The following is a 25,183-nucleotide window of genomic DNA, read 5'->3' as shown; positions in this document are numbered from 1 at the left end:
GAATATTACTAAGTGCTCGTTACGAGTATAGCGAATACGAATATTACAAAGTACTCATTACGAGTATAGCGAATACGAATATTACTAAGTGCTCGTTACGAGTATAGTGAATACGAATATTACTAAGTGCTCGTTACGAGTATAGTGAATATGAATATTACTAAGTACTCATTATGAGTATAGAGAATACGAATATTACTAAGTGCTCGTTACGAGTATAGCGAATACGAATATTACAAAGTACTCATTACGAGTATAGCGAATACGAATATTACTAAGTGCTCGTTACGAGTATAGAGAATACGAATATTACTAAGTGCTCGTTACGAGTATAGCGAATACGAATATTACTAAGTACTCGTTACGAGTATAGCGAATACGAATATTACTAAGTGCTCGTTACGAGTATAGTGAATATGAATATTACTAAGTACTCATTATGAGTATAGCGAATACGAATATTACTAAGTACTCGTTACGAGTATAGAGAATACGAATATTACTAAGTGCTCGTTACGAGTATAGAGAATACGAATATTACTAAGTGCTCGTTACGAGTATAGCGAATACGAATATTACAAAGTGCTCGTTACGAGTATAGCGAATACGAATATTACTAAGTGCTCGTTACGAGTATAGAGAATATGAATATTACTAAGTACTCGTTACGAGTATAGAGAATATGAATATTACTAAGTGCTCGTTACGAGTATAGCGAATACGAATATTACTAAGTGCTCGTTACGAGTATAGAGAATACGAATATTACTAAGTGCTCGTTACAAGTATAGCGAATACGAATATTACTAAGTGCTCGTTACGAGTATAGCGAATACGAATATTACTAAGTGCTCGTTACGAGTATAGCGAATACGAATATTACTAAGTGCTCGTTACGAGTATAGCGAATACGAATATTACTAAGTACTCGTTACGAGTATAGAGAATACGAATATTACTAAGTGCTCGTTACAAGTATAGCGAATACGAATATTACTAAGTACTCGTTACGAGTATAGCGAATACGAATATTACTAAGTACTCGTTACGAGTATAGAGAATACGAATATTACTAAGTGCTCGTTACGAGTATAGAGAATACGAATATTACTAAGCACTCGTTACGAGTATAGCGAATACGAATATTACTAAGTACTCGTTACGAGTATAGTGATTACGAATATTACTAAGTACTCGTTACGAGTATAGTGAATACGAATATTACTAAGTGCTCGTTACGAGTATAGCGAATACGAATATTACTAAGTACTCGTTACGAGTATAGCGAATACGAATATTACTAAGTGCTCGTTACGAGTATAGCGAATACGAATATTACTAAGTGCTCGTTACAAGTATAGCGAATACGAATATTACTAAATACTCGTTACGAGTATAGCGAATACGAATATTACTAAGTACTCGTTACGAGTATAGAGAATACGAATATTACTAAGTGCTCGTTACGAGTATAGAGAATACGAATATTACTAAGTGCTCGTTACGAGTATAGCGAATACGAATATTACTAAGTGCTCGTTACGAGTATAGCGAATACGAATATTACTAAGTGCTCGTTACGAGTATAGAGAATATGAATATTACTAAGTGCTCGTTACGAGTATAGAGAATACGAATATTACTAAGTACTCGTTACGAGTATAGCGAATACGAATATTACTAAGTACTCGTTACGAGTATAGAGAATACGAATATTACTAAGTGCTCGTTACGAGTATAGAGAATACGTATATTACTAAGTACTCGTTACGAGTATAGAGAATACGAATATTACTAAGTACTCGTTACGAGTATAGCGAATACGAATATTACTAAGTACTCATTACGAGTATAGCGAATACGAATATTACTAAGTGCTCGTTACGAGTATAGCGAATACGAATATTACTAAGTACTCGTTACGAGTATAGAGAATATGAATATTACTATGTACTCGTTACGAGTATAGAGAATACGAATATTACTAAGTACTCATTACGAGTATAGCGAATACGAATATTACTAAGTGCTCGTTACGAGTATAGCGAATACGAATATTACTAAGTACTCGTTACGAGTATAGCGAATACGAATATTACTAAGTACTCATTACGAGTATAGCGAATATGAATATTACTAAGTGCTCGTTACGAGTATAGAGAATACGAATATTACTAAGTACTCGTTACGAGTATAGCGAATACGAATATTACTAAGTGCTCGTTACAAGTATAGCGAATACGAATATTACTAAGTGCTTGTTACAAGTATAGAGAATACGAATATTACTAAGTGCTCGTTACAAGTATAGCGAATACGAATAATACTAAGTGCTCGTTACGAGTATAGCGAATACGAATATTACTAAGTACTCGTTACGAGTATAGAGAATATGAATATTACTATGTACTCGTTATGAGTATAGAGAATACGAATATTACTAAGTGCTCGTTACGAGTATAGAGAATATGAATATTACTAAGTACTCGTTACGAGTATAGAGAATATGAATATTACTAAGTGCTCGTTACGAGTATAGCGAATACGAATATTACTAAGTACTCGTTACGAGTATAGCGAATACGAATATTACTAAGTACTCGTTACGAGTATAGCGAATACGAATATTACTAAGTGCTCGTTACGAGTATAGAGAATACGAATATTACTAAGTACTCGTTACGAGTATAGAGAATACGTATATTACTAAGTGCTCGTTACGAGTATAGCGAATATGAATATTACTAAGTACTCGTTACGAGTATAGAGAATACGAATATTACTAAGTACTCGTTACGAGTATAGCGAATACGAATATTACTAAGTACTCGTTACGAGTATAGCGAATACGAATATTACTAAGTACTCGTTACGAGTATAGCGAATACGAATATTACTAAGTACTCGTTACGAGTATAGAGAATACGAATATTACTAAGTACTCGTTACGAGTATAGAGAATACGTATATTACTAAGTACTCGTTATGAGTATAGAGAATACGTATATTACTAAGTACTCGTTACGAGTATAGAGAATACGAATATTACTAAGTACTCGTTACGAGTATAGAGAATACGTATATTACTAAGTACTCGTTATGAGTATAGCGAATACGAATATTACTAAGTACTCGTTACGAGTATAGCGAATACGAATATTACTAAGTACTCGTTACGAGTATAGCGAATACGAATATTACTAAGTACTCGTTACGAGTATAGAGAATACGAATATTACTAAGTACTCGTTACGAGTATAGAGAATACGTATATTACTAAGTACTCGTTATGAGTATAGCGAATACGAATATTACTAAGTACTCGTTACGAGTATAGCGAATACGAATATTACTAAGTACTCGTTACGAGTATAGCGAATACGAATATTACTAAGTGCTCGTTACGAGTATAGAGAATACGAATATTACTAAGTACTCGTTACGAGTATAGAGAATACGTATATTACTAAGTACTCGTTATAAGTATAGCGAATACGAATATTACTAAGTGCTCGTTACGAGTATAGCGAATACGAATATTACTAAGTGCTCGTTACGAGTATAGAGAATACGAATATTACTAAGTACTCGTTACGAGTATAGAGAATACGTATATTACTAAGTACTCGTTATGAGTATAGCGAATATGAATATTACTAAGTGCTCGTTACGAGTATAGCGAATACGAATATTACTAAAGTACTCGTTACGAGTATAGCGAATACGAATATTACTAAAGTACTCGTTACGAGTATAGCAAATACGAATATTACTAAGTGCTCGTTACGAGTATAGCGAATACGAATATTACTAAGTACTCGTTACGAGTATAGCGAATACGAATATTACTAAGTACTCGTTACGAGTATAGCAAATACGAATATTACTAAGTACTCGTTACGAGTATAGCGAATACGAATATTATGGTACTCGCTTATCTCTATTCATAGCATAATAACTAATGTGATCCCCAGTTTTGGGACAGTGCGCTCTCGTCACCGGCCTGGCGCCTCTACTCATCTGCGTCCCCTCGTCTCTGTTTCGCAGGAAATATTAGCTGTTGAAGATGTGAACTGCTTTGCTGTGTACTGGGAGGACGGGGCCGCCATCCTATACGAGCAGGCCGTGAGTAACGCTCGTGTGGTGGGGGCGCAGGTGGCCTACTTCCTGACTTTTTTACAGGTAAGCAGATAATGAGGAGGCTCCATCCCATAATGTGACCATGGCATGCACCTCTATATGCCCGGGGGGTGAGTACTTTTTCACTCCCCGAAGGCAGTTGGATGTAAATCTGATCACAATGTTCTCCTCCCTCAGACCATGTACAAGAGGTTGTTTAATGTGCACATCATCGGTCACAGTTTGGGGGCTCACGTGGCCGGCTTTGCGGGGCAGAGAGCTTCTCCTCGTGTGCAGAGAATATCCGGTAAGTGCTAAGCGGAGAGCGCAGAAGTGGAGAGATGGGAGCAGAGGGTGATACTGCATCAATCCACGGAGATCTCCAGTATCTACTGCCTAATGCCTCCCTTACTGGGCTGTATAACAAACAAGGATCCCTCCACACTGTGCCCCTACTCAAGAGTGCGAGGGCAGAATATGGCGGAAGTCTTTTCATCGCCTGCGACAAACCCTGATGAGGTGAATGGCGATAACGGATGGTGAGGACCAGAACGGAGACACGTTTGCAGCCCTTTGATATCCATGGTCATGTGTAATCCTTCTCCCCCATTCGATTATATCTGGGCACTAATAAGGGATCCATACCCCATATTTCTGACGTCCTTGAAAAAAGTTAAGGTGATCAATGTCCTAGTGGTTTGAGGTGGGAGACACCCGGTCTCGTTCCTCCTACCTACTGATATTTTTTTTATTGAAAATAATTTTCTTGATACAGGATTGGACCCAGCCGGACCCTTGTTTGAAGGAGCCAAAAATGACATGAAGCTGGATGCATCAGATGCCGAACTCGTAGATGTCATCTACACTGACAGCGCCACCTTCACCTCCTTACTGAGTACTGGTCATGTTTATCCAAACCTCAAACCAAAATATCTCCAACCTGCCCCCTCGCTTCACTGTACACTCCTCCAACCTCCACCCTTCGCTTCACCATCCACACCACCAATTTCAACCCCTCGCTCCACCATATACACCTCCACCCCTTTTTCCACTGTATACCCCTCGAACTTCTACCCTTCAACCACTGTCCACACCACCAACCTCCGCTCCTCCATTCACCCTTTCAGCCTCCACTCCTCACTCCACTGTCCAGCACTTCAACCTGCACTCCTTGCTCCACTGTAAACACCTCCAACCTTCGCAAAAACCATCCAGCTCTTCAACCTCCACTTCACGCTCCACCGTCCAGCACTGCAATCTCCACCCCTTGCTCCACCGTAAAAGCCTCCAACCTGCACCTCTTGATCCACCTTCCACACCTTCACCCTTCACTCAACTGTCCACACTGCCAACTTCCACCTCTCCTCCACTGTCCACACCGCCAACTTCCACCCCTAACTCCACCATAAACACCTCCAGCTTCCACCACTTGCTCCACCATCCACTCCTTCAATCTTCAACCCTTGCTCCACCGCCCACCCCTCCAACCTCCACCTCTCGCTTCACAGTCCACACCACCAACCTCCACCTCTTCCTCCACCATCCACACCATCAGCCTACATACCTCACTCCACCATCCACCCCTCCAACATCCACACCTCCAGCCCTTGCTACACCATCCACACCTCCAACCTCCACCCCTCACTATACCGCCCACACCTCCACCCTTCGCTACACCTTGCACACCTCCAACCTCTACCCTGCACCATTTACTCTTTTAACCTCTACCATCCACCCCTTCAATCTCAACACCTGCTACCTCCACCCCTTGATCCACCGTTCACACTTCCAACCTCTACCCCACTCTCCACCATGCATGCCATCGACCAACACTTCTCCCTCCACCATACACAACTCCAACCTCCATCCCTCACTCCACTGGCTACCCCTTCAATGTCCACACCTCCTTCCCTCTTTGCACTGTCCACCTCACCAACCTCCACCACTCGCTCCATCGCTCACCCCTTCAACCTCCACCCCTCCCCCCACCATCCACACTACCAACCACCACCCCTTGCTCCACCATCCACAGCTCCAACTTACACTTCTCACTCCACTGTCCACATTTTCAACCTCCACTTACCTCGCTTCACTATCCACATCTCGGTCCACCATCCACACCTCCAACCTCCACTCCTTGCTTCACCATCCAGACCACCATCCTCCACAAATCTTGCTCCACAATACATACCAATAACCTCCAACCTCCACCCTTTGATCCACCATCCACATCACCTCATATCACCATCAATGTTCACATCACTCCATACTTAAGTACCTCCAATCAATATAAATCCAACCTCCAACGCCACACTTTGCTCCGTTGTCCATACTTCGAACTGCCACATGCCTCAATACAGTGTGTACCCCTCTAACCTGTACATACCTTGCTCTGTCATCTACACCTACAACCTCCACACACCTTCCTCCTCTATCCTCCACCTACTGTCCATACCTCCACAACACCAACCTATACATACCTTGCTGTAAACCTCTACTTCACATGTGTACATTTGGGGTTGAGTGCATCTTTATATACTTTATTTTTTCCATATTTGCAGTGTTGAGAGGTTTCGCTACCAATGATGTATCCGGGCATCTGAATGTCTATCCAAATGGTGGAAGAAACCAGCCGGGGTGTGACGAGAGCCCGCTTCTCTACATCCTGGACCTCTCCAGTAATATACAGCTTTTTAAATAAAGCATTGGCTTTGGATGATTTGCAGTTTTGGGTAGTGACACGGTTGTGGGGGATTATTGGCTTGTTTGTGTTGTTTTCGACTTTGAATGGACTTTGGTGGTCATTCACTTTGGGCGATTTGTGCAAACTGGAGAAACAGGAGAGAAGACCAAGGTGCGATCTTGTGACCTAAGGTTAAATAAAAGGTACAGAATATTTGTCTGCTCACCTGGAGTTACAATTTCTATGAATAATTCAGTGATAATAAAATTCAGCAGTTATGTCACAAACACATTTTGGGTGAACACTGATTTTCGAATTCAATAGTTTTGGCTGGTCCTGGGTCCATCCATCTTTTAAATCGTCTTCTATTTTGAGGATCTTTAGTGTTGTCTGGTAATTGAATTTTGAATGGTCCTTGGTCTTGATTGTTTCTTGATGTGGAAGGGTCCTTGGTCTTGGGTGCTCACTGGTTTTTGGATGGTCCATGGTCTTGGGTAGTTTCTGATATAGGATGGTCCATGGTCTTGGGTAGTCATTAATTTTTGGATGATCTTTGGTCTTGGGTGGTTCTTGGTGTGGGATGGTCCTTGGTCTTGTGTGGTTCTTGTTGGAAGATAGCCCATAGTCTTGGGTAGTTATTGTTTTTTTGGCTGGTTCTTGGTCTTCGTTGGTTCTTGATGTAGGATTGTTCATGGTCTTGGGTGATTCTTGTTATAGGATGGTCCATGATCTTGGGTAGTTATAGGTTTTTGGATGGTCCATGGTCTTGGGTAGTCACTAGCTTCCTTTTTCTTCTGTCCCCCAGAGTTCATAGATACTGCTACCTGTAGTCATTTCCGGAGCCTCCATCTGTATAGAGAAAGCATCCAAAATCCCACAGCCTTCCTGGCGCACCCTGCATCTTCTTATAAGGAATTTCAAAATGTAAGTTGCCGGTAATAAGTATCAAGGACGTTGAAGTTATATATCCCCAGATGTATCAATGGTACCCGAGCTCCAGGACACGAAATTCCTGTCAATTCACATGATGCTCACAGAGAACTTACATAAGGAATCTAAGAAATACATACTAATTTTGGAAAAATGGTGTCAATGAGTCACATAGACATCACATAACAGCAGAATAGTGACTGCAGCTCTAGAGGTGACTGGAGGATAAGACATGATGTAACAGCAGAATAGTGACTGCAGCTCTAGAGGTGACTGGAGGATAAGACATGATGTAACAGCAGAATAGTGACTGCAGCTCTAGAGGTGACTGGAGGATAAGACATGATGTAAGAGCAGAATAGTGAGTGCAGCTCTGGAGATGACTGGAGGATAAGACACAATGTAACAGCAGAATAGTGACTGCAGCTCTGGAGGTGACTGGAGGATAAGACACGATGTAACAGCAGAATAGTGACTGCAGATCTGGACGCGACTGCAGGATAAGACACGATGAGACAGCAGAATAGTGAGTGCCGCTCTGAGGGGAACTAGAGGATAAGACGCGATGTAACAGCAGAATAGTGACTCCAGCTCTGGAGGTGACTGGAGGATAAGATGCGATGTAACAGCAGAATAGTGGCTGCAGCTCTGGAGGTGACTGGAGAATAACACATCTTTTCCTTGCAGGGCGCTGGATCCCCGTGTAATGGACAATGTGTGTGGATGGGATATTTCTTGAATTCCGCCCCATCAAACACTGGGAAGTTCTACTTGTATACTAGAGGAGAGTCGCCATTCTCAGGTAATTTAGGCAGCACAGGTTTATTTGGGGCGACGTTATCTTGAGTTGCTGTGGAATTTATATATTAATATGAGGGAGATGCGCCCCTCTTACCTCCCGGTGCTGGGGTCTGGCTTTCACCCTCCATCCATTATTTGGGGGATGAGCCCCTCTCACCTTCCAATGCCGGGGTCTGGATTTCGGGCCGTCCATCCTCCATTATTTGGGGGTGAGCCCCTCTTACCTCCCGATGCCGGGGTCTGGATTTCAGGCCATCCGTCCTCCATTATTTGGAGGATGAGCCCCTCTTACCTCCCAGTGCCGGGGTCTGGATTTTGGGCTCTCCGACCTCCATTATTTGGGGGATGTGCCCCTCTTACCTCCCGGTGCCGGGGTCTGGATTTCGGGCCCTCCGACCTCCATTATTTGGGGGTGAGCCCCTCTTACCTCCCGGTGCCGGGGTCTGGATTTCGGGCCCTCCGACCTCCATTATTTGGGGGTGAGCCCCTCTTACCTCCCGGTGCCGGGGTCTGGATTTCGGGCCCTCCGGCCTCCATTATTCAAGGTTGAGCCCCTCTTACCTCCCGATGCCGGGGTCTGGATTTCAGGCCGTTCGACCTCCATTATTTGGGGGTGAGCCCCTCTTACCTCCCGATGCCGGGGTCTGGATTTTGGGCCATCCGTCCTCCATTATTTGGGGGTGAGCCCCTCTTACCTCCCGGTGCCGGGGTCTGGATTTCGGGCCCTCCGACCTCCATTATTTGGGGGTGAGCCTCTCTTACCTCCCGGTGCCGGGGTCTGGATTTCAGGCCATCCGTCCTCCATTATTTGGAGGATGAGCCCCTCTTACCTCCCAGTGCCGGGGTCTGGATTTTGGGCTCTCCGACCTCCATTATTTGGGGGATGTGCCCCTCTTACCTCCCGATGCGGGGGTCTGGATTTTGGGCCATCCGTCCTCCATTATTTGGGGGTGAGCCCCTCTTACCTCCCGGTGCCGGGGTCTGGATTTCGGGCCCTCCGACCTCCATTATTTGGGGGTGAGCCCCTCTTACCTCCCGGTGCCGGGGTCTGGATTTCGGGCCCTCCGACCTCCATTATTTGGGGTTGAGCCCCTCTTACCTCCCGATGCCGGGGTCTGGATATCAGGCCGTCCGACCTCCATTATTTGGGGGATGTGCCCCTCTTACCTCCCGATACTGGGGTCTGGATTTCAGGCCGTTCGTCCTCCATTATTTGGGGGTGAGCCCCTCTTACCCCCCGGTGCGTGGTCTGGATTTCAGGCCGTCCGTCCTCCATTATTTGGGGGTGAGGCCCTCTTACCTCGCGGTGCCGGGGTCTGGATTTTGGGCTCTCCGTCCTCCATTATTTGGGGGTGAGCCCCTCTTACCTTCCGGTGCCGGGGTCTGGATTTCAGGCCGTCCATCCTCCATTATTTGGGGGATGCGTCCCTCTTACTTCCCGGTGCCGGGGTCTGGATTTTAGGCCGTCCGTCCTCCATTATTTGGGGGTGAGCCCCTCTTACCTCCCGGTGCCGGGGTCTGGATTTCAGGTCGTCCGTCCTCCATTATTTGGGGGTGAGCCCCTCTTACCTCCCGGTGTCGGGGTCTGGACTGCGGGCCGTCGAGCCCCTCTTACCTCCCGGTGCCGGGGTTTGGATTTCAGGCCGTCCGTCCTCCATTATTTGGGGGTGAGCCCCTCTTACCCCCCCCCCCGGTGCCGGGATCTGGATTTCAGGCCGTCCATCCTCCATTGTTTGGGGGTGAGCCCCTCTTACCTCCCGGTGCCGGGGTCTGGATTTCAGGCCGTCCGTCCTCCATTATTTGGGGGTGAGCCCCTCTTACCCCCCGGTGCCGGGGTCTGGATTTCAGGCCGTCCGTCCTCCATTATTTGAGGGTGAGCCCCTCTTACCCCCCGGTGCCGGGGTCTGGATTTCAGGCCGTCCGTCCTCCATTAATTGGGGGTGAACCCCTCTTACCCCCGGTGCCGGGATCTGGTTTTCGGGCCCTCCGTCCTCCATTATTTGGGGGTGAGCCCCTCTTACCCCCCGGTGCCGGGATCTGGATTTCAGGCCATCCATCCTCCATTATTTGGGGGTGAGCCCCTCTTACCTCCCGGTGCCGGGGTCTGGATTTAAGGCCCTCCGTCCTCCATTATTTGGGGGTGAGCCCCTCTTACCCCCCGGTGCCGGGATCTGGTTTTCGGGCCCTCCATCCTCCATTATTTGGGGGTGAACCCCTCTTACCCCCGGTGCCGGGATCTGTTTTTCGGGCCCTCCATCCTCCATTATTTGGGGGTGAGCCCCTCTTACCCCCCCGGTGCCGGGATCTGGATTTCAGGCCGTCCATCCTCCATTATTTGGGGGTGAGCCCCTCTTACCTCCCGGTGCCGGGGTCTGGATTTCAGGCCCTCCGTCCTCCATTATTTGGGGGTGAGCCCCTCTTACCTCCCGGTGCCGGGGTCTGGATTTCAGGCCCTGAGTCCTCCATTATTTGGGGGTGAGCCTCTCTTACCTCCCGGTGCCGGGGTCTGGATTTCAGGCCATCCGTCCTCCATTATTTGGAGGATGAGCCCCTCTTACCACCCAGTGCCGGGGTCTGGATTTTGGGCTCTCCGACCTCCATTATTTGGGGGATGTGCCCCTCTTACCTCCCGATGCCGGGGTCTGGATTTTGGGCCATCAGTCCTCCATTATTTGGGGGTGAGCCCCGCTTACCTCCCGGTGCCGGGGTCTGGATTTCGGGCCCTCCGACCTCCATTATTTGGGGGTGAGCCCCTCTTACCTCCCGGTGCCGGGGTCTGGATTTCGGGCCCTCCGACCTCCATTATTTGGGGTTGAGCCCCTCTTACCTCCCGATGCCGGGGTCTGGATATCAGGCCGTCCGACCTCCATTATTTGGGGGATGTGCCCCTCTTACCTCCCGATACTGGGGTCTGGATTTTGGGCCATCCGTCCTCCATTATTTGGGGGTGAGCCCCTCTTATCTCCCGGTGTCGGGGTCTGGATTTCAGGCCCTCCGTCCTCCATTATTTGGGGGTGAGCCCCTCTTACCCCCCGGTGCGTGGTCTGGATTTCAGGCCGTCCGTCCTCCATTATTTGGGGGTGAGGCCCTCTTACCTCGCGGTGCCGGGGTCTGGATTTTGGGCTCTCCGTCCTCCATTATTTGGGGGTGAGCCCCTCTTACCTCCCGGTGCCGGGGTCTGGATTTCAGGCCGTCCATCCTCCATTATTTGGGGGTGAGCCCCTCTTACCCCCGGTGCTGGGGTCTGGATTTTAGGCTCTCCGTCCTCCATTATTTGGGGGTGAGCCCCTCTTACCTCCCGGTGCCGGGGTCTGGATTTCAGGCCCTCCGTCCTCCATTATTTGGGGGATGCGTCCCTCTTACTTCCCGGTGCCGGGGTCTGGATTTTAGGCCGTCCGTCCTCCATTATTTTGGGGTGAGCCCCTCTTACCTCCCGGTGCCGGGGTCTGGATTTCAGGCCGTCCGTCCTCCATTATTTTGGGGATGCGTCCCTCTTACTTCCCGGTGCCGGGGTCTGGATTTTAGGCCGTCCGTCCTCCATTATTTTGGGGTGAGCCCCTCTTACCTCCCGGTGTCGGGGTCTGGACTGCGGGCCGTCGAGCCCCTCTTACCTCCCGGTGCCGGGGTTTGGATTTCAGGCCGTCCGTCCTCCATTATTTGGGGGTGAGCCCCTCTTACCCCCCCCCCGGTGCCGGGATCTGGATTTCAGGCCGTCCATCCTCCATTATTTGGGGGTGAGCCCCTCTTACCTCCCGGTGCCGGGGTCTGGATTTCAGGCCCTCCGTCCTCCATTATTTGGGGGTGAGCCCCTCTTACCCCCCGGTGCCGGGATCTGGTTTTCGGGCCCTCCATCCTCCATTATTTGGGGGTGAACCCATCTTACCCCCGGTGCCGGGATCTGTTTTTCGGGCCCTCCATCCTCCATTATTTGGGGGTGAGCCCCTCTTACCCCCCGGTGCCGGGATCTGGATTTCAGGCCGTCCATCCTCCATTATTTGGGGGTGAGCCCCTCTTACCTCCCGGTGCCGGGGTCTGGATTACAGGCCCTCCGTCCTCCATTATTTGGGGGTGAGCCCCTCTTACCTCCCAGGGGCCGGGGTCTGGATTTCAGGCCCTGAGTCCTCCATTATTTGGGGGTGAGCCTCTCTTACCTCCCGGTGCCGGGGTCTGGATTTCAGGCCATCCGTCCTCCATTATTTGGAGGATGAGCCCCTCTTACCTCCTGATACTGGGGTCTGGATTTTGGGCTCTCCGACCTCCATTATTTGGGGGATGTGCCCCTCTTACCTCCCGATGCCGGGGTCTGGATTTTGGGCCATCAGTCCTCCATTATTTGGGGGTGAGCCCCTCTTACCTCCCGGTGCCAGGGTCTGGATTTCGGGCCCTCCGACCTCCATTATTTGGGGGTGAGCCCCTCTTACCTCCCGGTGCCGGGGTCTGGATTTCGGGCCCTCCGACCTCCATTATTTGGGGTTGAGCCCCTCTTACCTCCCGATGCCGGGGTCTGGATATCAGGCCGTCCGACCTCCATTATTTGGGGGATGTGCCCCTCTTACCTCCTGATACTGGGGTCTGGATTTCAGGCCCTCCGTCCTCCATTATTTGGGGGTGAGCCCCTCTTACCCCCCGGTGCGTGGTCTGGATTTCAGGCCCTCCGTCCTCCATTATTTGGGGGTGAGCCCCTCTTACCTCCCAGGGGCCGGGGTCTGGATTTCAGGCCCTGAGTCCTCCATTATTTGGGGGTGAGCCTCTCTTACCTCCCGGTGCCGGGGTCTGGATTTCAGGCCCTCCGTCCTCCATTATTTGGGGGTGAGCCCCTCTTACCTCCCGGTGCCGGGGTCTGGATTTCAGGCCCTGAGTCCTCCATTATTTGGGGGTGAGCCTCTCTTACCTCCCGGTGCCGGGGTCTGGATTTCAGGCCATCCGTCCTCCATTATTTGGAGGATGAGCCCCTCTTACCACCCAGTGCCGGGGTCTGGATTTTGGGCTCTCCGACCTCCATTATTTGGGGGATGTGCCCCTCTTACCTCCCGATGCCGGGGTCTGGATTTTGGGCCATCAGTCCTCCATTATTTGGGGGTGAGCCCCGCTTACCTCCCGGTGCCGGGGTCTGGATTTCGGGCCCTCCGACCTCCATTATTTGGGGGTGAGCCCCTCTTACCTCCCGGTGCCGGGGTCTGGATTTCGGGCCCTCCGACCTCCATTATTTGGGGTTGAGCCCCTCTTACCTCCCGATGCCGGGGTCTGGATATCAGGCCGTCCGACCTCCATTATTTGGGGGATGTGCCCCTCTTACCTCCCGATACTGGGGTCTGGATTTCAGGCCCTCCGTCCTCCATTATTTGGGGGTGAGCCCCTCTTATCTCCCGGTGTCGGGGTCTGGATTTCAGGCCCTCCGTCCTCCATTATTTGGGGGTGAGCCCCTCTTACCCCCCGGTGCGTGGTCTGGATTTCAGGCCGTCCGTCCTCCATTATTTGGGGGTGAGGCCCTCTTACCTCGCGGTGCCGGGGTCTGGATTTTGGGCTCTCCGTCCTCCATTATTTGGGGGTGAGCCCCTCTTACCTCCCGGTGCCGGGGTCTGGATTTCAGGCCGTCCATCCTCCATTATTTGGGGGTGAGCCCCTCTTACCCCCGGTGCTGGGGTCTGGATTTTAGGCTCTCCGTCCTCCATTATTTGGGGGTGAGCCCCTCTTACCTCCCGGTGCCGGGGTCTGGATTTCAGGCCCTCCGTCCTCCATTATTTGGGGGATGCGTCCCTCTTACTTCCCGGTGCCGGGGTCTGGATTTTAGGCCGTCCGTCCTCCATTATTTTGGGGTGAGCCCCTCTTACCTCCCGGTGCCGGGGTCTGGATTTCAGGCCGTCCGTCCTCCATTATTTTGGGGATGCGTCCCTCTTACTTCCCGGTGCCGGGGTCTGGATTTTAGGCCGTCCGTCCTCCATTATTTTGGGGTGAGCCCCTCTTACCTCCCGGTGTCGGGGTCTGGACTGCGGGCCGTCGAGCCCCTCTTACCTCCCGGTGCCGGGGTTTGGATTTCAGGCCGTCCGTCCTCCATTATTTGGGGGTGAGCCCCTCTTACCCCCCCCCCGGTGCCGGGATCTGGATTTCAGGCCGTCCATCCTCCATTATGTGGGGGTGAGCCCCTCTTACCTCCCGGTGCCGGGGTCTGGATTTCAGGCCCTCCGTCCTCCATTATTTGGGGGTGAGCCCCTCTTACCCCCCGGTGCCGGGATCTGGTTTTCGGGCCCTCCATCCTCCATTATTTGAGGGTGAACCCATCTTACCCCCGGTGCCGGGATCTGTTTTTCGGGCCCTCCATCCTCCATTATTTGGGGGTGAGCCCCTCTTACCCCCCGGTGCCGGGATCTGGATTTCAGGCCGTCCATCCTCCATTATTTGGGGGTGAGCCCCTCTTACCTCCCGGTGCCGGGGTCTGGATTACAGGCCCTCCGTCCTCCATTATTTGGGGGTGAGCCCCTCTTACCTCCCAGGGGCCGGGGTCTGGATTTCAGGCCCTGAGTCCTCCATTATTTGGGGGTGAGCCTCTCTTACCTCCCGGTGCCGGGGTCTGGATTTCAGGCCATCCGTCCTCCATTATTTGGAGGATGAGCCCCTCTTACCTCCTGATACTGGGGTCTGGATTTTGGGCTCTCCGACCTCCATTATTTGGGGGATGTGCCCCTCTTACCTCCCGATGCCGGGGTCTGGATTTTGGGCCATCAGTCCTCCATTATTTGGGGGTGAGCCCCTCTTACCTCCCGGTGCCGGGGTCTGGATTTCGGGCCCTCCGACCTCCATTATTTGGGGGTGAGCCCCTCTTACCTCCCGGTGCCGGGGTCTGGATTTCGGGCCCTCCGACCTCCATTATTTGGGGTTGAGCCCCTCTTACCTCCCGATGCCGGGGTCTGGATATCAGGCCGTCCGACCTCCATTATTTGGGGGATGTGCCCCTCTTACCTCCTGATACTGGGGTCTGGATTTCAGGCCCTCCGTCCTCCATTATTTGGGGGTGAGCCCCTCTTACCCCCCGGTGCGTGGTCTGGATTTCAGGCCGTCCGTCCTCCATTATTTGGGGGTGAGGCCCTCTTACCTCGCGGTGCCGGGGTCTGGATTTTGGGCTCTCCGTCCTCCATTATTTGGGGGTGAGCCCCTCTTACCTCCCGGTGCCGGGGTCTGGATTTCAGGCCCTCCGTCCTCCATTATTTGGGGGAAGCGTCCCTCTTACTTCCCGGTGCCGGAGTCTGGATTTTAGGCCGTCCGTCCTCCATTATTTTGGGGTGAGCCCCTCTTACCTCCCGGTGCCGGGGTCTGGATTTCAGGCCGTCCGTCCTCCATTATTTGGGGGTGAGCCCCTCTTACCTCCCGGTGTCGGGGTCTGGACTGCGGGCCGTCGAGCCCCTCTTACCTCCCGGTGCCGGGGTTTGGATTTCAGGCCGTCCATCCTCCATTATTTGGGGGTGAGCCCCTCTTACCCCCCCCCCCACCCGGTGCCGGGATCTGGATTTCAGGCCGTCCATCCTCCATTATTTGGGGGTGAGCCCCTCTTACCTCCCGGTGCCGGGGTCTGGATTTCAGGCCGTCCGTCCTCCATTATTTGGGGGTGAGCCCCTCTTACCCCCCGGTGCCGGGGTCTGGATTTCAGGCCGTCCGTCCTCCATTATTTGGGGGTGAGCCCCTCTTACCCCCCGGTGCCGAGGTCTGGATTTCAGGCCGTCCGTCCTCCATTATTTGGGGGTGAACCCCTCTTACCTCCCGGTGCCGGGGTCTGGATTTCAGGCCCTCCGTCCTCCATTATTTGGGGGTGAGCCCCTCTTACCCCCCGGTGCCGGGATCTGGTTTTCGGGCCCTCCATCCTCCATTATTTGGGGGTGAACTCCTCTTACCCCCGGTGCCGGGATCTGGTTTTCGGGCCCTCCGTCCTCCATTATTTGGGGGTGAGCCCCTCTTACCCCCCGGTGCCGGGATCTGGATTTCAGGCCGTCCATCCTCCATTATTTGGGGGTGAGCCCCTCTTACCTCCCGGTGCCGGGGTCTGGATTTCAGGCCCTCCGTCCTCCATTATTTGGGGGTGAGCCCCTCTTACCTCCCGGTGCCGGGGTCTGGATTTCTGGCCGTCCGTCCTCCATTATTTTGGGGTGAGCCCCTCTTACCCCCCCCCCCCCCCGGTGCCGGGATCTGGATTTCAGGCCGTCCATCCTCCATTATTTGGGGGTGAGCCCCTCTTACCTCCCGGTGCCGGGGTCTGGATTTCAAGCCGTCCGTCCTCCATTATTTGGGGGTGAGCCCCTCTTACCCCCCGGTGCCGGGGTCTGGTTTTCAGGCCGTCCGTCCTCCATTATTTGGGGGTGAGCCCCTCTTACCTCTCGGTGTCGGGGTCAGGACTGCGGGCCGTCGAGCCCCTCTTACCTCCCGGTGCCGGGGTTTGGATTTCAGGCCGTCCGTCCTCCATTATTTGGGGGTGAGCCCCTCTTACCCCCCGGTGCCGGGATTTGGTTTTCGGGCCCTCCATCCTCCATTATTTGGGGGTGAACCCCTCTTACCCCCGGTGCCGGGATCTGGTTTTCGGTCCCTCCATCCTCCATTATTTGGGGGTGAGCCCCTCTTACCCCCCGGTGCCGGGATCTGGATTTCAGGCCGTCCATCCTCCATTATTTGGGGGTGAGCCCCTCTTACCTCCCGGTGCCGGGGTCTGGATTTCAGGCCCTCCGTCCTCCATTATTTGGGGGTGAGCCCCTCTTACCTCCCGGTGCCGGGGTCTGGATTTCAGGCCCTCCGTCCTCCATTATTTGGGGGTGAGCCTCTCTTACCTCCCGGTGCCGGGATCTGGATTTCGGGCCCTCCGTCCTCCATTATTTGGGGGTGAGCCCCTGTTACCCCCCCGGTGCCGGGATCTGGATTTCAGGCCCTCCGTCCTCCATTATTTGGGGGTGAGCCCCTCTTACCTCCCGGTGGCGGGGTCTGGATTTCGGGCCCTCCGACCTCCATTATTTGGGGGTGAGCCTCTCTTACCTCCTGGTGCCGGGGTCTGGATTTCAGGCCATCCGTCCTCCATTATTTGGAGGATGAGCCCCTCTTACCTCCCGGTGCCGGGGTCTGGATTTCAGGCCGTCCGTCCTCCATTATTTGGGGGTGAGCCCCTCTTACCTCCCGGTGTCGGGGTCTGGACTGCGGGCCGTCGAGCCCCTCTTACCTCCCGGTGCCGGGGTTTGGATTTCAGGCCGTCAGTCCTCCATTACTTGGGGGTGAGCCCCTCTTATCCCCCCCCCCCCGGTGCCGGGATCTGGATTTCAGGCCGTCCATCCTCCATTAGTTGGGGGTGAGCCCCTCTTACCTCCCGGTGCCGGGGTCTGGATTTCAGGCCGTCCGTCCTCCATTATTTGGGGGTGAGCCCCTCTTACCCCCCGGTGCCGGGGTCTGGATTTCAGGCCGTCCGTCCTCCATTATTTGGGGGTGAGCCCCTCTTACCCCCCGGTGCCGGGGTCTGGATTTCAGGCCGTCCGTCCTCCATTATTTGGGGGTGAACCCCTCTTACCCCCGGTGCCGGGATCTGGTTTTCGGGCCCTCCGTCCTCCATTATTTGGGGGTGAGCCCCTCTTACCCCCCGGTGCCGGGATCTGGATTTCAGGCCATCCATCCTCCATTATTTGGGGGTGAGCCCCTCTTACCTCCCGGTGCCGGGGTCTGGATTTCAGGCCCTCCGTCCTCCATTATTTGGGGGTGAGCCCCTCTTACCTCCCGGTGCCGGGGTCTGGATTTCAGGCCCTCCGTCCTCCATTATTTGGGGGTGAGCCTCTCTTACCTCCCGGTGCCGGGATCTGAATTTCGGGCCCTCCGTCCTCCATTATTTGGGGGTGAGCCCCTGTTACCCCCCGGTGCCGGGATCTGGATTTCAGGCCGTCCATCCTCCATTATTTGGGGGTGAGCCCGTCTTACCCCCCGGTGCCGGGATCTGGATTTCAGGCCATCCATCCTCCATTATTTGGGGGTGAGCCCCTCTTACCCCCGGTGCTGGGGTCTGGATTTTAGGCTCTCCGTCTTCCATTATTTGGGGGTGAGCCCCTCTTACCTCCCGGTGCCGGGGTCTGGATTTCGGGCCCTCCGTCCTCCATTAGTTGGGGGATGCGTCCCTCTTACTTCCCGGTGCCGGGGTCTGGATTTTAGGCCGCCCGTCCTCCATTATTTTGGGGTGAGCCCCTCTTACCTCCCGGTGCCGGGGTCTGGATTTCAGGCCGTCCGTCCTCCATTATTTGGAGGTGAGCCCCTCTTACCTCCCGGTGTCGGGGTCTGGACTGCGGGCCGTCGAGCCCCTCTTACCTCCCGGTGCCGGGGTTTGGATTTCAGGCCGCCCGTCCTCCATTATTTGGGGGTGAGCCACTCTTACCCCCCCCCCCGGTGCCGGGATCTGGATTTCAGGCCGTCCATCCTCCATTATTTGGGGGTGAGCCCCTCTTACCCCCCGATGCCGGGGTCTGGATTTCAGGCCGTCCGTCCTCCGTTATTTGGGGGTGAACCCCTCTTACCCCCGGTGCCGGGATCTGGTTTTCGGGCCCTCCGTCCTCCATTATTTGGGGGTGAGCCCCTCTTACCCCCCGGTGCCGGGATCTGGATTTCAGGCCATCCATCCTCCATTATTTGGGGGTGAGCCCCTCTTACCTCCCGGTGCCGGGGTCTGGATTTCAGGCCCTCCGTCCTCCATTATTTGGGGGTGAGCCCCTCTTACCCCCCGGTGCCGGGATCTGGTTTTCGGGCCCTCCATCCTCCATTATTTGGGGGTGAGCCCCTCTTACCTCCCGGTGCCGGGGTCTGGATTTCAGGCCCTCCGTCCTCCATTATTTGGGGGTGAGCCCCTCTTACCTCCCGGTGCCGGGGTCTGGATTTCAGGCCCTCCGTCCTCCATTATTTGGGGGTGAGCCTCTCTTACCTCCCGGTGCCGGGATCTGAATTTCGGGCCCTCCGTCCTCCATTATTTGGGGGTGAGCCCCTGTTACCCCCCGGTGCCGGGATCTGGATTTCAGGCCGTCCATCCTCCATTATTTGGGGGTGAGCCCCTCTTACCCCCCGGTGCCGGGATCTGGATTTCAGGCCGTCCGTCCTCCATTATTTGGGGGTGAGGCCCTCTTACCTCGCGGTGCCGGGGTCTGGATTTTGGGCTCTCCGTCCTCCATTATTTGGGGGTGAGCCCCTCTTACCTCCCGGTGCCGGGGTCTGGATTTCAGGCCGTCCATCCTCCATTATTTGGGGGTGAGCCCCTCTTACCCCCGGTGCTGGGGTCTGGATTTTAGGCTCTCCGTCTTCCATTATTTGGGGGTGAGCCCCTCTTACCTCCCGGTGCCGGGGTCTGGATTTCGGGCCCTCCGTCCTCCATTAGTTGGGGGATGCGTCCCTCTTACTTCCCGGTGCCGGGGTCTGGATTTTAGGCCGCCCGTCCTCCATTATTTTGGGGTGAGCCCCTCTTACCTCCCGGTGCCGGGGTCTGGATTTCAGGCCGTCCGTCCTCCATTATTTGGAGGTGAGCCCCTCTTACCTCCCGGTGTCGGGGTTTGGATTTCAGGCCGTCCGTCCTCCATTATTTGGGGGTGAGCCCCTCTTACCCCCCCCCCCCCGGTGCCGGGATCTGGATTTCAGGCCGTCCGTCCTCCATTATTTGGGGGTGAGCCCCTCTTACCCCCCGATGCCGGGGTCTGGATTTCAGGCCGTCCGTCCTCCATTATTTGGGGGTGAACCCCTCTTACCCCCGGTGCCGGGATCTGGTTTTCGGGCCCTCCGTCCTCCATTATTTGGGGGTGAGCCCCTCTTACCTCCCGGTGCCGGGGTCTGGATTTCAGGCCCTCCGTCCTCCATTATTTGGGGGTGAGCCCCTCTTACCCCCCGGTGCCGGGATCTGGTTTTCGGGCCCTCCATCCTCCATTATTTGGGGGTGAACCCCTCTTACCCCCGGTGCCGGGATCTGGTTTTCGGGCCCTCCGTCCTCCATTATTTGGGGGTGAGCCCCTCTTACCCCCCGGTGCCGGGATCTGGATTTCAGGCCGTCCATCGTCCATTATTTGGGGGTGAGCCCCTCTTACCTCCTGGTGCCGGGGTCTGGATTTCAGGCCCTCCGTCCTCCATTATTTGGGGGTGAGCCCCTCTTACCTCCCGGTGCCGGGGTCTGGATTTCAGGCCCTCCGCCCTCCATTATTTGGGGGTGAGCCTCTCTTACCTCCCGATGCCGGAATCTGAATTTCGGGCCCTCCGTCCTCCATTATTTGGGGGTGAGCCCCTGTTACCCCCCGGTGCCGGGATCTGGATTTCAGGCCGTCCATCCTCCATTATTTGGGGGTGAGCCCCTCTTACCCCCCGGTGCCGGGATCTGGATTTCAGGCCCTCTGTCCTCCATTATTTGGGGGTGAGCCTCTCTTACCTCCCGGTGCCGGGGTCTGGATTTAGGGCCCTCCGTCCTCCATTATTTGGGGGTGAGCCTCTCTTACCTCCCGGTGCCGGGGTCTGGATTTCGGGCCCTCCGTCCTCCATTATTTGTGGGATGCGCCCCTCTTACCTCCCGGTGCCGGGGTCTGGATTTCAGGCCCTCCGTCCTCCATTATTTGGGGGTGAGCCCCTCTTACCCCCCGGTGCCGGGATCTGGATTTCAGGCCCTCCGTCCTCCATTATTTGGGGGTGAGCTTCTCTTACCTCCCGGTGCCGGGGTCTGGATTTCAGGCCCTCCGTCCTCCATTATTTGGGGGTGAGCCTCTCTTACCTCCCGGTGCCGGGGTCTGGATTTCAGGCCCTCCGTCCTCCATTATTTGGGGGTGAGCTTCTCTTACCTCCCGGTGCCGGGGTCTGGATTTCAGGCCCTCCGTCCTCCATTATTTGGGGGTGAGCCTCTCTTACCTCCCGGTGCCGGGATCTGGATTTCGGGCCCTCCGTCCTCCATTATTTGGGGGTGAGCCCCTGTTACCCCCCGGTGCCGGGATCTGGATTTCAGGCCGTCCATCCTCCATTATTTGGGGGTGAGCCCCTCTTACCCCCCTGTGCCGGGATCTGGATTTCAGGCCCTCCGTCCTCCATTATTTGGGGGTGAGCCTCTCTTACCTCCCGGTGCCGGGGTCTAGATTTCGGGTCCTCCGTCCTCCATTATTTGGGGGTGAGCCTCTCTTACCTCCCGGTGCCGGGGTCTGGATTTTGGGCCTTCCGTCCTCCATTATTTGGGGGATGCGCCCCTCGTATCCCCCGGTGCGTGGTCTGGTTTTCGGGCCCTCCGTCCTCCATTATTTGGGGGTGAGCCCCTCGTATCCCCTGATGCTCGGATCTGGTTTTCGGGCCCTCCGTCCTCCATTATTTGGGGGTGAACCCCTCTTACCTCCCGGTGCGTGGTCTGGTTTTCGGGCCCTCCGTCCTCCATTATTTGGGGGTGAGCCCCTCGTATCCCCCCGGTGCGTGGTCTGGGCTTCGGTAGATTATTTGGTTGTTTCTTCTGTTTTCTGATCTCGTTTTCTGTACTCCTCAGCTGGCTGTGAGTGATTTCCTGTGACGAGTGGCGCCCCCGCAGGCCGGAGGTTGGACTGCAGCTTCCTGTCCAGATGATGGAGATGATAATTATATTCTGTCTGATAATCTTGTCATATAAAATCTGCGGCCGCGGTCACCAGTTTCGGTTGTTGTTTATTTCTAGGAGGGTCCTGTATTCGCATGTTGAGGGGGATCAGCAGCAGCCAATCACAATGGCGGAGGGGCAGGGGAGATAATGACGGGACCTGAGGTCACGTGACCTATGTGGCCAATCAGCTACAATGTATCAGTGAGTGCCCCTCCCCCTGCGACAGGAAGAAATCCTCCATACATAATATACAGGTGATCAACAGGAAAAACGCCACAAAAGGTGAAAACACGCGACGTGCACGACATGAGGTGGAGCAGAGGCAACAGCGTCTCCGCAGCCAGAGGTCAATCGCGTACAGGCGACGCGGTGCGGAAACAAGGTGACATCTTCATTAGCGGGGACGGGAAAAGGTAAAGGCTGCGACATCAGCAATAAACGCGACCACTCTGGAGGGTTCTAGCTCGGCCGCGTAAACCAGGTCGCCCCAAAAAACAGACACAACTACAGCCGGAATGAGGCCAGAACCTACCCTGCAAATACAACTAACTGCCTCTGCTACTCCGGCCACACGGCTACCGCGCTCCGGCTACTGAGGCCTACACTACGCCCTATCAGAAGTGTGCACCGGTAAAGGGACTCACGGATCCGCTACGGAGGACCAAGTCCACTCCCGGGAGCTCGATTCTGCGGCGTTCACTCATCGGTGCACACCTCCTTCCAGGGCGGTGGGGGGAAGTTCTGCTGGTCCATGGACTCGGGGCGCTTGTCTCCTCCTGATGGTGTCTCTTCACCTTCTCAATCGCTGACGTCAGGAATTCCCAATCCCACACTGGCAGACACCAGGGCTCAGTCAGAGTCTGGCACTGCACCTGTCTCCCAACCACCGTTCTCGGATAATCTCGCAGCCCAGCACCGCGCCTGTCTCCCAATCACCGTTCTTGGATAGTCTCGCAGCCCGGCACCGCACCTGTCTCCCAACCACCGTTCTCGGATAATCTCGCAGCCCAGCACCGTGCCTGTCTCCCAACCACCGTTCTCGGATAATCTCGCAGCCCAGCACCGCGCCTGTCTCCCAACCACCGTTCTCAGATAGTCTCGCAGCCCTGCACCGCGCCTGTGTCCCAACCACCGTTCTCGGATAGTCTCGCAGCCCAGCACCACGTCTGTGTCCCAACCACCGTTCTCGGATAGTCTCGCAGCCTAGCACCGCACCTGTCTCCCAACCACCGTTCTTGGATAGTCTCGCAGCCCTGCACCGCGCCTGTGTCCCAACCACTGTTCTCGGATAATCTCGCAGCCCGGTACCGCGCCTGTCTCCCAACCACTGTTCTCGGATAATCTCGCAGCCCGGCACCGCGCCTGTGTCCCAACCACCATTCTCGGATAGTCTCGCAGCCCGACACCGCGCTTGTCTCCTAACCACCGTTCTCGGATAGTCTCGCAGCCCGGCACCGCGCCTGTCTGCCAACCACTGTTCTCGGATAGTCTCGCAGCCCAGCACCGCACCTGTGTCCCAACCACCGTTCTTGGATAGTCTCGCAGCCCAGCACCACGCCTGTGTCCCAACCACCGTTCTTGGATAGTCTCGCAGCCTAGCACCGCACCTGTCTCCCAACCACCGTTCTTGGATAGTCTCGCAGCCCGGTACCGCGCCTGTCTCCCAACCACTGTTCTCGGATAATCTCGCAGCCCGGCACCGCGCCTGTGTCCCAACCACCGTTCTCGGATAGTCTCGCAGCCCGGCACCGCGCTTGCACCTAACCACCGTTCTCGGATAGTCTCGCAGCCCGGCACCGCACCTGTCTCCCAACCACCGTTCTTGGATAGTCTCGCAGCCCGGCACCGCACCTGTCTCCCAACCACTGTTCTCGGATAATCTCGCAGCCCGGCACCGTGTCTGTCTCCCAACCACCGTTCTTGGATAGTCTCGCAGCCCGGCACCGCACCTGTCTCCCAACCACTGTTCTTGGATAGTCTCGCAGCCCGGCACCACGCCTGTCTCCCAACCACCGTTCTTGGATAGTCTCGCAGCCCGGCACCGCACCTGTCTCCCAAGCACTGTTCTCGGATAGTCTCGCAGCCCGGCACCGCGCCTGTCTCCCAACCACCGTTCTTGGATAGTCTCGCAGCCCGGCACTGCACCTGTCTCCCAACCACTGTTCTCGGATAGTTTCGCAGCCCGGCACCGCGCCTGTCTCCCAACCACCGTTCTTGGATAGTCTCGCAGCCCGGCACCGCGCTTGTCTCCCAACCACTGTTCTCGGATAATCTCGCAGCCCTGCACCGCGCCTGTGTCCCAACCACCGTTCTCAGATAGTTTCGCAGCCCGGCACCGCGCTTGCACCTAACCACCGTTCTTGGATAGTCTCGCAGCCCGGCACCGCACCTGTCTCCCAACCACTGTTCTCGGATAATCTCGCAGCCCGGCACCGCGCATGTCTCCCAACTACCGTTCTTGGATAGTCTCGCAGCCTGGCACCGTGTCTGTCTCCCAACCACCGTTCTCGGATAGTCTCGCAGCCCAGCACCGCGCCTGTGTCCCAACCACTGTTCTCGGATAGTCTCGCAGCCCAGCACCGCGCCTGTGTCCCAACCACCGTTCTTGGATAGTCTCGCAGCCCGGCACCGCACCTGTCTCCCAACCACTGTTCTCGGATAGTCTCGCAGCCCGGCACCGCGCCTGTCTCCCAACCACCGTTCTTGGATAGTCTCGCAGCCCGGCACCGCACCTGTCTCCCAACCACTGTTCTCGGATAGTCTCGCAGCCCGGCACTGCACCTGTCTCCCAACCACTGTTCTCGGATAGTCTCGCAGCCCAGCACCGCGCCTGTGTCCCAACCACTGTTCTCGGATAGTCTCGCAGCCCAGCACCGCGCCTGTGTCCCAACCACCGTTCTTGGATAGTCTCGCAGCCCGGCACCGCACCTGTCTCCCAACCACCGTTCTTGGATAGTCTCGCAGCCCGGCACCGCACCTGTCTCCCAACCAATGTTCTCGGATAGTCTCGCAGCCCAGCACCGCGCCTGTGTCCCAACCACTGTTCTTGGATAGTCTCGCAGCCCAGCACCGCG

General features: G+C 54.4%; 1 protein-coding gene across 1 annotated transcript in view; it reads left to right on the top strand.

The window, feature by feature from the left end:
- LOC142313190 (inactive pancreatic lipase-related protein 1-like) overlaps positions 1 to 22,157 on the top strand; it is a 143,509-nt gene extending 121,352 nt beyond the window's left edge. The window contains exons 6-12 of the mRNA XM_075352174.1: positions 4,048 to 4,182; positions 4,318 to 4,426; positions 4,895 to 5,014; positions 6,681 to 6,797; positions 7,608 to 7,726; positions 8,420 to 8,534; positions 22,020 to 22,157. Of these exons, the coding sequence (XP_075208289.1) occupies positions 4,048 to 4,182; positions 4,318 to 4,426; positions 4,895 to 5,014; positions 6,681 to 6,797; positions 7,608 to 7,726; positions 8,420 to 8,534; positions 22,020 to 22,033 (729 nt within the window). The 3' untranslated portion in view covers positions 22,034 to 22,157. The remainder of the gene's footprint in view (positions 1 to 4,047; positions 4,183 to 4,317; positions 4,427 to 4,894; positions 5,015 to 6,680; positions 6,798 to 7,607; positions 7,727 to 8,419; positions 8,535 to 22,019) is intronic.
- The last annotated feature ends 3,026 nt before the right edge of the window (positions 22,158 to 25,183 follow it).

The sequence above is a fragment of the Anomaloglossus baeobatrachus genome, chromosome 5, assembly GCF_048569485.1.
Source record: "Anomaloglossus baeobatrachus isolate aAnoBae1 chromosome 5, aAnoBae1.hap1, whole genome shotgun sequence".
Taxonomy (NCBI): Eukaryota; Metazoa; Chordata; class Amphibia; order Anura; family Aromobatidae; genus Anomaloglossus; species Anomaloglossus baeobatrachus.
This window is presented reverse-complemented; position numbering and strand designations above follow the sequence as displayed.